The 12,197-nt window shown below is 34.2% G+C and overlaps 1 protein-coding gene across 9 annotated transcripts in view; it reads left to right on the top strand.

The window, feature by feature from the left end:
- HECW2 (HECT, C2 and WW domain containing E3 ubiquitin protein ligase 2) overlaps positions 1 to 12,197 on the top strand; it is a 468,609-nt gene that overhangs the window by 387,858 nt on the left and 68,554 nt on the right. For all 9 annotated transcript variants that reach the window (XM_081581446.1, XM_081581447.1, XM_081581449.1 and 6 more), the window contains one exon: positions 2,045 to 2,141. In XM_081581446.1, the coding sequence (XP_081437572.1) occupies positions 2,045 to 2,141 (97 nt within the window). The remainder of the gene's footprint in view (positions 1 to 2,044; positions 2,142 to 12,197) is intronic.

Genomic DNA, 12,197 nt, shown 5'->3' with positions numbered 1-12,197 from the left:
AATAGGTTGTTAAAGCAACTGGATTGTGTCGCCATTTTAAATTAGGCATTTGGAGAAACAAATATTTATTTAATATATATCTAATACTTGAGACAGTTTAAATGGTGTGTGAGCCTGTAGTAGTAATGATGGCACATTCTTAAGGGGTTTTGTGGCAAATTCAAGATAGCAAAAGCCGCCGAAATTGTAAAATAAAAATAAATGAATACAGGCCAGTAGGCCTAAAGAACAATTTGAGTTGTTAATAAAATAATGAGGTTGAAGTAGATCAGTTTTCAAACCTGGAGCCCCTAAGGCAGGTGGAATGGGTAGGCTGGCAAATGGGCTGTTCCATCTTCAATTTGAGCAGCTCTTCATTTGTCTGGTTTTATCTTAAAATTTTTATTTTTTAAAGAAAGGTTTACCATGAATATAATGCAGTGCCCATGTCCTAAAGAAGTTTGAGAACCATTGGTATAAGAAGAAATCCTGAGTAGAAATCAAATAATCTATATTTTATTGTATAATGACTAATTTGATGCTAAATACTGCACATAGAATTTTATAGTACTATGAAATTGTAGTTTAAAAATTATCTAGTCTCTGATCTTAGATGAAATGTAAAAATCTAGTCATAAGATTTCAACTATAAAAGTATGTTTATTATTTATATATGGTGAAAAGTGCAGTTAGGACACTTTGAGTTTGATAATGAGATTCCATTTTAGCAGATAGTATTTTTTAAAATTTCATTCACATTTAACTAAAATAAGCCTGATGTAGTTAAAATTTAAAGTGGCAGATGACTAGAGAATTATGTTTCTTTTGACTGATATTCTTTTTAAGTAAGGCATGTTTCTTGATCATATTTATGAACACAAGAGTATTAACTGAAGTAGAATCTCTGGTGTTTGAGGATTCAGATATGCAGTTCTGTGATTTAAATGTATCTGTATTTCAGATTAGAAATAGAAATGTAATCAAGATGAATTGTCTTAAGTAAGCAAGTTAGTTTTCTTGATAAAAGAATATTAGCAGAGCCTTTAATAAATTTTAATTACATTTAAAATTTCTATAGACATTAGCCAACCTTGACTATGATATCGATTTTCCTTTTAAAATATTATGTACATAATTGATGATGCTGGTTGTGTTGTAGCTGTTGGTGTAGTTGATTTGGTAAAGAGCTACCCTGTGACTTAGTGGCATTTATTTCCACCTAGAATTTGGGAATGATTTGCCTCTGCATTTCAGTAGTTGCTGTTGGCAACTCTTGTATTCTAGTAATTCTTGCTCTGCCTCTTTACCCCTGTGGGTGGCTGACATTTAATCAGAAGATGATTTTCCATTTCTAGCAATTGTTTATGAGGTTGATTTTAGTAAGCAGTAGCAGTAAGTCTCAGTGTCTAGAATCAGTATTAGTATCTAGAATCTTGTTGATTATCTCATCTTGCAATTTGATAGTAAATATGGCTCATCAAATGAGTTTAATAAGAGCTTAAATCAATCATACCTAACATCTAAGTCCAATACTCACATAACAGGACAGACACAAATTGGAATTTAGTTATCTATAGTGGTTCTAAGGGCTTCCCTGGTAGCTCAGATGGTAAAGAATCCACCTGCAATGCAGGAGGCCCTGGTTTGATTCCTGGGTTGGGATGATCCTCTGGAGAAGGGGTAGGTTACCCACTCCAGTATTCTTGGGCTTCCCTGGTGGCTCAGACAGTAAAAAATCTGCCTGCAATGTGGGAGACCTGGGTTTGATCCCCAGGTTAGAAAGATCTCCTGGAGGAGGTTATGGCAACCCACTCCAGTATTCTTGTCTGGAGAATCCACATGGACAGAGTAGCCTGGTGGGCTATAGTCCATGGGGTCACAAAGAGTCAGACACAACTGAGCAACCAAGCACAGCACAGCACAGGGGCTCTAAACTATGACTCTGAATACAGGAAATATTAATCCGGAAAACAAAAGAAGTCTGGGTTTATGTGAATAAAACTAACAACAGATTTTAAAATATTGTTACATACTATATATATATATATATATTTTTTCCCCCCAGCTTACAATGACAAGATTGTTGCGTTTCTGCGCCAGCCCAACATCTTTGAAATTCTGCAGGAGCGTCAACCTGATCTTACCAGGAATCACTCACTCAGGTAACCAAAATATTGGTATTTAATCCAAGTTGCATAAGCCCCAACCATTAAATCTTCAGTAACACTGATGATCATCTTGGAAATTCACTTTTGCTTTCTGGCATTCTGAACAAAGGCATCTTGTGCACAAATACTTCGTCACCAATATCAGATCAGTGCAGTCCTGGCTTTTCTCTGTTAAGTATGAGAATTGAATGAATTTGACTAAAGAACCTAAAACCATCTTTAAAGAATATGAAAAAGAAACAAAATTTCACAGCCAAGAATGCATCTTAGATGTGTAGAATATAATGAATATAATTGTTCAGTTCAGTTGCTCAATTGTGTCCGACTCTTTGCGACCCCATGAACCGCAGCACGCCAGGTCTCCCTGTCCATCACCAACTCCCAGAGTCCACCCAAACCCATGTCCATTGAGTCAGTGATGCCATCCAACCATCTCATCCTCTGTCGTCCCCTTCTCCTCCTACCCTCAATCTTTCCCAGCATCAGCGTCTTTAAGACACTAACTATTTGGATGTAGCATGAATAAGCAAAAGTAGCATAATGTTTATTGAATTGAGACATAAAATCTTAGACTTGGTACTAACATTTTTCCATAATAAAAACACAGTGGAACTCAAGGAAGAAATCTGATCCTCTCCAGAGTCCAGTAAACAACTCTTCAGTGCATCATGCTTCAAACCCAGTTTTACTTTCCTGAATACATGCTGTTCCTTTTCCCTGGCAAGCTCTTCTTCTGTGTGTGGCAAGATCTATCTTCTTAAATTCAGTGTAAGATGCCCCTCTTTGAAGCCTTACGGCTCCATGGTGGACTCTCACTCTCATGATGTAGTCTAGTCTTTCTCACCTTTGGTGTGCTCAGCATCAGAGAGGTGTAAATGGAGAGAATTGGGAGTTTCTGCTGAAATCCTACATAACTCAAAGCCCATTTAGTCTACATGCCACTTTTATGGCAAAAGTATGTCTGTCCAGAGGTGCCATCCTGGCCCATGACTGCAGTTCTCAAATACTGCTCCATTAAGTTGTGTCGAACTGTTTTTGTCAGTGTTACTGGGGAGTTTTATAAAGTCAAAAATGCCAGGTTTTCCTTCCCCCAACTTATCTCCCTTCTCTGAATTTATGTCCTCTATCCTCCCATGCCCTGCTCAAAAATCTAGTACAGGAGGTCTAGATAAAGTTCAAGCATTTAATCTCCTAAAACTTCTCCACATAATTTCAATGGCACATCCAAGTGTAATAGCCTCTGGTCTAGACACTAATTTGATCGTTAATTATTTAATGTATTAAGCTGTCCTTCCTACTATTTTGGTTATGTGACTTTTGTGCTTTGACTTTTCAAGTCCTTCTGCTTTATTTTCCAATTAGATTATAAGCTCCTTGCAAATAGGGATCTTATCCAATTCATTATTTCTCCTTCCTTACTGCTAAAATATCTAGTGACATTTTGCAAATATAGTGAATGTATGTCTATGTTGATATGGAGATAAATTACCAAATATCCTTCTTATGATGTTCTTAGTCTCTCATATCTTAAAAGTCATCATTAAAACTTTCTAAAGTTTCTAAAGGCTAAAACTTCACATAATTTCAAGTATGATACTACTAATGTTGCTTATACAGAAATCCTGGTTTCACATAGTTGACTAACATTTAACTCAGGTATCAGTGTTTTCCCCAACTTGACAAGCATGCTGTTCTCAGTCGGGAAATATTATAAAAATTATACAGGCTGTCATTTTCTATACTTTATATTATAGCATCTACTCAGCAACCCATGGGCCTCTAGAGAATCTTCTATAAAAATAACATTGCAGAAATGAGCCCCTCAGTTCTGTAATGAGAGATCTTAGAGGTTCTGGGCTGCAAAGCAAAACAAACAAACATGCAAACAAAATCCCTCCTCTTTTGCAAATCAGAAAATAGGGAGAGCTCTGTTTTCTCTCTTTACCGTCTTCAGCTCCAACCTGCTCCTCCCCTCACTTCTAGTCAATATTCATTCCTCTGAAAGAACCTTGTCCCAACAAAAAAGAACAAGAAAAAGGAAACTCACAAAATTTTCCACTTTTGCTCTCCAACTCTGCATTATTATTAATTTAATATATCTTAAGATCTCTATTGTCAGAGAAATAAGATGATATAATCTGCCTGAACAAGGCATCTCACATTATCATTATTCCTTAATGACTTGACAGAACCTTAACAGGTCCTAACAGAGGAAAAACCTGCAGACCCACTGGAAGCTTCCAGTTTTGTTTTATTCCTTCTGCTTTTTAGAGTCTTTAAAGTCTCTAATCTCCTAAAAATTGCTGAAGGTTTTTATTGATACCTGGGGTCCTCAATTAAGGACAATCTCATGTGATAATCTATTGCTGAGATATTATTTGATAGATTTTAAAATAAATTTCCATCTTATTTCAAAATGTATTAATAATTTTCCATTTATACTTTCTATAACTGTTTATAGAATTTGACCATAGAAAGCTTGAGCAGTCATGACAAACAGGAAGAAGCAGGAACTTCAATCAATGAGATAATGTTGCTCTTACATAGAGTGTGTTTCACTATGTGCTTTTTGCCTGGAAATCTGTTGATAGTTCAGCACTTTGCTTATCGTAACTACATGATGGGGAAGTTTGTACATCTAAAGGAACATTCTGTTCCATGTAGTTAAAAACTGCATTGTAAGGAGCATTCCCACAAATGAAGGCAGGGAAGCTGGGGTTCTTTAATCTCATATTTCAGTCATATATTTGATAAGAGATTTTTGCATGGAATGGAACTGCTGAGTCATGGCTCAAAAGTAGCAAAGGTAACTGTGAGCCTATCCTGAGCTGTGTGTACATTGTCCCTCATCTGTGGCACAGATAAAAATATTCCTTCTTATTTTCTCCATTATATAATGAAATAAGTGTCAGCCTTTGGGAAATTCAAATAGGTACACCTCTGTGCTTTGTGTTTTTTTCGTTTTTCTCGCATGAATCGTTGCCCTCCAGAAGATAGCAAGCAATTTGTTTAGTTTGTATCCATACACAGCTTTCTCTTCCTTGAGACACACCTTGAGTACCTTTTCCTGTAGGATGGTTATGGGTTTTCATGCATTGGCATATAGCTTTTGCTTTCAATTGCTTTTTTTAAAATTCTGCTTCCTCTAACGTCATCTGTCAAGCAAATGTACATACTACCAAGATGTTTTCTGTCTTTTTTTTTTTTTAATCTCAGAAGAAATCTATTTGCTCAGAAAACTAAACATCTAAACGTCATAGCTCCATCAAATGGATTCTGTCTCATTGGATTACTATATTGGTTCTTAGTGAAAGAGAGTAATCCTACTAAGAAGCTCTATAACACTAAAATAAAGACTGATACAAATGTTCTAATAGTTTATCCAAAGACAAATCTATTCATTAAAAACACAACCTTTTAGGAATATTTTATAGATGAATGGAATGCATACAAAGTCAATAAAATTTTGGTGTTGGTACTTTTAAAATATTGTATTATGAAAAAGGAACCAAGTACCATAAGACTGACTTAAGAGTTGAGAATTCCCTTTTGTGTAATAGTTGAATTTAACCAGTAGATCTACTCCCTACTAACCCAGCTTTCCTCAGACATTGACAATAATTATTTCGGACTGTAGGTCACTTCCTCCATGAGTAAGTTCTAGAAAAATTTCCTTCCCATGAGAATAATCTATGATACATTTTTTCTGTTCTGAATAAATTGGGCCATTTCCTATTTATGTCACTAGTAAATCAATAAATTGGAAGTCAAGAAATTCTGAGCTACAAAAGGCAAATGAGTGTGTGTCCCAGGGTTCACCAGAATGGAAGCGAACGCAGACTCTGACCTTCTGTTTCTTCCTATAACCTTATTTTAAGAGCCCTGGAATTTTGTTATTGTCCAAATTATATGGTTAATTTTGTTTTTATTTTAAAAACAGTGCATGCCATTGTGAAATTATCAAATAATACAGAATTTTGTGAAATAAAAAGTGAAAATTTCCAAAAGCTACCTTTCTTACAACAAACCCCAGTATTCAAAATTTCTAACCTATTTTTTGTTCAGTTTTCTAACAGATGAGTTTTTCTGCATTTAATGTTGGCTAGAATATTAATCTCAGTTAACATCTGATCTACTTGTTCAAAATAGCATAGATTTCCCTTTGGCAATCCTTATGCATTACCTGTTACAACCTGCCTAGCTCTCTCTCATCATTTTCTCCTCATTTGTTTACTGTTCTTTCAGATGTCTGGAACCAACATGACAAACTTCTGAACTTTGTTGTACCAAGTTATATGAAACAGGAAATCTGCATTGAAACATTTTTTTCTTATGAAAAAATTACATAGGCTTAACTGTTGAATTTTTTAAAAATACTTAAGATAATTCACTGACAACCACATAACGTTATTGGAGAGTCCTGGTCTGTTTCCCAACTGGGAGATCAGCGTTAATAATGACACTTAGAAAGTAGTAGAATATAGATCTTAAGAGTTCAGAGTCAAAGAGACCTGGTTTGAATTCTGGCTCTGCAGTTTACTCACCAGACTTTGAATGAGGCATTTAGCTCCTCCAAGTCATAGTTTCCTCATCTGGATGGGGATAGGAGTTTCTAACTTGTAGTGTCCTTTTGAAGATTAAATGAGATAGTATATTTACTGCCCCTGATACTATGTAAGCAATAGAAAGGATACAGTAAATTTAAACTGATATTATATTAGTAGCCTGTCCTTCACTTATTGATTATATCACAAGGACTCAGTTTAAAGTAATTTTCCCCTAAATTTACTGGTTTTCTAAACCACTCTTCTTAAGATGGATCGTATGTATAAAGGGCATCGTATAATTCTGTGGGCGTAGTTAAAATACAGGAATGGTCTCTTGAATTCCATCACTAATTTCTATGTTGGACGGCTTTCTAGTGTTGCTCTTACACTATGTTCTTTAGGAAACTTTGTTCTAAAATTTTTTACATGTAAGCAATGAAACCAGCCTTGACTACTCCACGTCTGCACAGAGGAATGAATCTTCTGGTTCAAGATTCAGTACAAATTACTGAGGGCCAAACATCATGGCAGAGTCATTGACATAACATTTTAGAAGTCATCCAAAGGTGAATTATACCCATCTTCTCAGGCAATAATCTTCCTGTAGATCTAATGAGAGGGTTGAAATGCTGTTACCTAGGATAGTAAGGAACACAGATCCTTAGTCCTAGATATCTATTCCACAGCTTCTGCAAAAGAAATAATTGCTACTTATGTTTGATGCAAATGTATGTGCCAATTTGTAGTAGTATATAGATTTTTGACATGTACATCAAAATGTACATAATTGTCTAGTTTTCACATTTTCCCTATGTAGAATCTCATAACTGTTAATTTTAAAATAACTAGACAGTCAATCACTTAAGGTTAAAAAAGGCCCAAAAGAAAAATTCTCATAGCCCAGATTAGTTTAGATTCTCTTAAAGTATTATACCCAGGTGTTTGTTAAATTTTTCCATAAATAAAGTTCTTAAATATATTCATCTACTGGATATTTCTCCAAAGCATTAAATTTTCTGGCTAACAAAGGATTCAGTTAGGGTTTTCAAACCATTTTCTTGCATGAAGAATAGCCATGTTTTAGGTATGTCTGTTCTATTGTTGATTTTTGCTATATTCTGTTGCACGTATCAAAAAAGAATTCAGCAGAGTGACATCCTTCTTCAGTAGCTCATCAAATGTGGACTCTGTGTGGACCAAAGTACAATATCAGGAAGGATTCTAGCCTCAATGCTTTCCCTAAACCCAAGAGAACAGTAAACCATTTCTTTAATCATAGAGAACAATGTATTACTATTTCTGATATTAAAAATGGATTTTAATGAAATCTGATTTTTACATCTACATTTAATTGCAAAATTATTAGTGAATCAGAAGTATTTCTTACAAAGAAAATAAAATATACATAGCCTCTGTATTAATAATGTATTTTTTTTGTCTTTCTCAATGAATTTGAGTAGTTATGGAAACTGTCTTCAGAAAAATTAATTTGATTAAAATTAAAATGCCCTTATTTCAAGCACGTTGTCCTACATACAAATGGATACTATTAATACATCCCATTGAATAAGTTATTACTGTCTGTTCCTTGAAGGTACATTTTATAGTAAACATTCTTGCAGACCCATCAGAGTGCCATTATACCAAAAATCAGGTATCAAATGTGTCTGAATTTTATAGTTTACAATAAAAATGGCATAATATTACCATCTGTGCTTAAAATGTTTAAAAACATCTTATATTTTTCTACCATATGTTTTCTTACACTTATATTCCAAATTAAGTATAAGCTACATGAAATCAAGTTATATTTTACTCATTTTATAACTTCTTACTTCTCATAGTACCTCACATCTTATATTGTATAAAGTGGGTGTTTGAGAAATATTTGATAAATTAATCAATTTCATAGCATTATATTTGGGACTTAACGATAGCCCCTAAAATTATTTACCTCAAAGGGGTAAGTAACTACATTTCCAGTATACAGAATCACATATATAAAGATACAGAATCCCTCTTTTTAATAAATCAATTTATATATCTTTGTATATTCCAATAATTACTTTAGATCCCAGGAAATGGTAGCATAACAATTATTTATTTTAAAAACTTGGCTAAAATTCTCTAGCATGTAGCATTATTTTGAGTATTAATATGAAATTTTGAATAATGTTATTAACTTTTAAAATTACATTGGGATTTTGATGGAAATTTTTAAAAAGTTTAAGTTACTTTGCATATGATTAAGATATTTACAGTTTTCCATTTTTTTTTCTACAGGTATAATTTTTCATATATTCAACCTTTGCATTTCTTACAATACAGTTTTCTTATTTATTTATTTATGTAGGCACTGAAAGTTTTGTGTCTAGGTTTTCCAAAAGTATTTTATGTTTTCGTTTCTGTTATGAGTGGACTCTTTTTATAGTTTTCTAAATAATGACTGCCAAATCTAGAAAACTGATAGTACGATTTTATAATACGATTTTCTGGAAATTGGCGTCTCAAGTTATTTTTTTCATTTACCTTGACATTTTATATCACTGTTTAGAAAATACTGCTGTATCCTTGTCTACCCCTTTACATACTGTTTAACAGACTTGTCCATTCCAATGTTAATGGGCTATATTGTAACCCATTTGGTTTTTTTATATATATATATTTTTTTTTTTAATAAAATATATGCCTATATAACATAGTTTCAATTCGTGAATATCTTTTCAGTTAAAACACTTGTATCAAATACATAATAAATTATTATAATTCATAAGAAAATATAAACCTCTAGCTATACATTTTAGCATAACCTGGATATTAATTCTTAAGAATAATGATGGACTTAGGGTACAAACTGTTAAGAATGTCTGATTAAGGTGTCTTATAGCCACATGTTTTTTTCATGTAATAACTAAATTCCTTTTGTTAGTGTTAAAATAGTTTTGCTTTCTTTTGCTTTACTGAGAATAATGTTTCCCATTATCTGTTAAATTATGAGGATTTTAAACCCTTTATATGTATTATCTCTTTGGTCCTCACAGCATTATTTCAGTATTACAGAGAGGCCAGAGTCTTATCTAGTGCATATCATAGAAGTACTCAATAGATATTTGTGGAATTAACCAAGATAAACACCAGGATTAAAACAACTTGCCAACAATAGAAGCAGAAAAAGGAATATATGACCAGACAGCTAATTTGGCTCTGTTTTCAATAGATCATTCTGTCTGTTGAAAAAGCAATAAATAATTATGAGACCTATCTGATAATATACTCAATATTTTGAAATTTTTGCATGCTACTATATAATAGTTCTGTGCTAAGCATTTTATTTGCATTTGTTCATTGAATCCTTTCCACCAACCTATGAGGCAAATACTGTAACTATGCTTATTTCAAGATGAGAAAACAAGCAGAGAGAGAGTTAAGTAACTCTCTGAATTCTTAGCACAGAGCTGATTTATATCCACTTACAACAAAATATTGCTTCTAAATATATGACTAATTGATTTCACCTGTGTGTGTTCATAAGCATTGTGAGATAATAATGAATCTGTGTTTTCAAACCTTACCTATCTAATGGGAAGTAGAAAGAAAAGTTGACCTTTCTACTGCTTGGTTCTTACCTCAAGCCAGACCATGCCCTGTGACTGTAATCAGAAATATGAATCATTAGTACTGATTTTCCTTTCTTGACATTACTCCATCAGAAAAGTCATGGGGATTTCTCTAAAATTGCCCTGACACAATTTTTCACAACGTATATATTTTTGAAGGTTTACTAAACTGTATACAGGAACCTTCTGTTTACAAAAGAAGAGGGTGTCAGAGGATGAGATGGCTGGATGGCATCACCGATGCAATGGGCATGAACTTGGGCAAACTTCAGGAGATGGTGAGGGACAGAGAGGCCTGGCATGCTGCAGTCCGTGGGGTCGCAAAGAATCAGACATGACTGGGCGACTGAACAACAACATCATACAGGAAACATGTGTGCAGAGTCTGAAATCCAGAGAGTATTGTGGTTTAGAGACATTGGTGCTTCTGATTGTTTTTGATCACGTGCCCTACTTTAACTTCACCAAAATGTTGGTTGGTTTCAGTAAGGCTATTTTCTGTGGGAATTCCGGTCTTGAGACTATGTTCCTTGTCCTCAAATGATCTTCTGCTTGAGTTGATCTTCTGGGGTGATTCTACGCGTTGGGAGGAAGTGGTTACCAAGGTCTGAATTCGACAGACATCTGAGAGACAGTAATAGCCAGCGACTTTTTCCTGAGATGTCACTGTGTATACAGTCTAGTATCTGTATGATTGTGTTTTCTTATGAAGAAATTGTCTTTACCTGTCTTTGTACTTCCTGCAGTGGGTTCTGTTTTAGTAAATAGTGTTAGCTTTCTGATTTCTCTTTTCTCCACCACAACAAAAAATGCTATAAAGATAAGTTTATTCCAAATACTGAATAGACTCAGGGAAATTTTTTTGGAGCCATATCTATTTTGGTATTAATTGATTATTGCCTGGTTTGATTTTACTAAGCCCTTCTTATGTGCGCAGCATAGTTCTGGGCACTGGAAGGCACAGAGATAAAGGAGGAAGGGCTTTTGCCCTCCAGAATCTCAGGATTCAAAAGGAACTGAAGTTATAACTGAGTGGCTATGTGAGAAAGTACAGTGCTGGAGGAAGTGCTGGAGTGTGTTGTAAAGGGTACAGTAAGCAACATGCCCATGAGGAAAAGGTCAAATGATAAAATGTTCTTTGAATATAATCTTGCGTGCTCAGTCACTCAGTCGTGTCTGACTCTTTGCAACCCCGTAGACTGTAACCCACCAGGCTCCTCTGTCCATGGGATTTTTCCAGGCAAGGATACTGGAGTGGGTTGCCATTTCCTCCTCCAGGGTATCTTCCCAACGCAGGTATTGAGCCTGTGTCTCCTGTATTGCAGGCAGATTCTTTATCACTGAGCCATCAGGGAAGCCGAATATAATCTTAATTCTCATTATAAACCACTAAAATTGAATAGAATTTCTTCATTAAGGTGAAGGCAATAAAGAAAGAAATTAGAGGATTACCACAGATTTCTTCTAACTCTGTAAATTTATAAAATAAACTTGAGTAAATATATTAATGTAACTTTCAAAAGTCCTTCTAATCAGTCATGTGAATCTTCAACAATATTTCTCAAACTTGTGATGATTATTTCAGACACTGGGTGGACTCATGGAAATTTTTTAGGATCCAATCTGTTATTTTCCATCCTAAAAGAAAAACAAACATTTCAGATCTACAATAGTGATTTTTAACCATGTGTATTTAGTGAAATGTAAAATGTGTATAAATATAAAACATGAATAAACTCTGTATCCTTACAGCTTTATAAGCTATAAAACCAAAAGAAATATAAATTAAGTAAAAACAAATAATAACATTTGAATTAATGATATTGCGAGAAGATTTTGTTTTGCAGAAGCCAAATCACCAATGTTGAGACCAGTGTCAGTGGAAA

This window comes from Giraffa tippelskirchi, chromosome 3, assembly GCF_054371585.1.
Source record: "Giraffa tippelskirchi isolate mGirTip1 chromosome 3, T2T-mGirTip1v1.2.pri, whole genome shotgun sequence".
In the NCBI taxonomy this organism is placed as follows: Eukaryota; Metazoa; Chordata; class Mammalia; order Artiodactyla; family Giraffidae; genus Giraffa; species Giraffa tippelskirchi.
The sequence above is the reverse complement of the archived record's forward strand: the minus strand, read 5'-3'. Positions and strand labels throughout refer to the sequence as shown.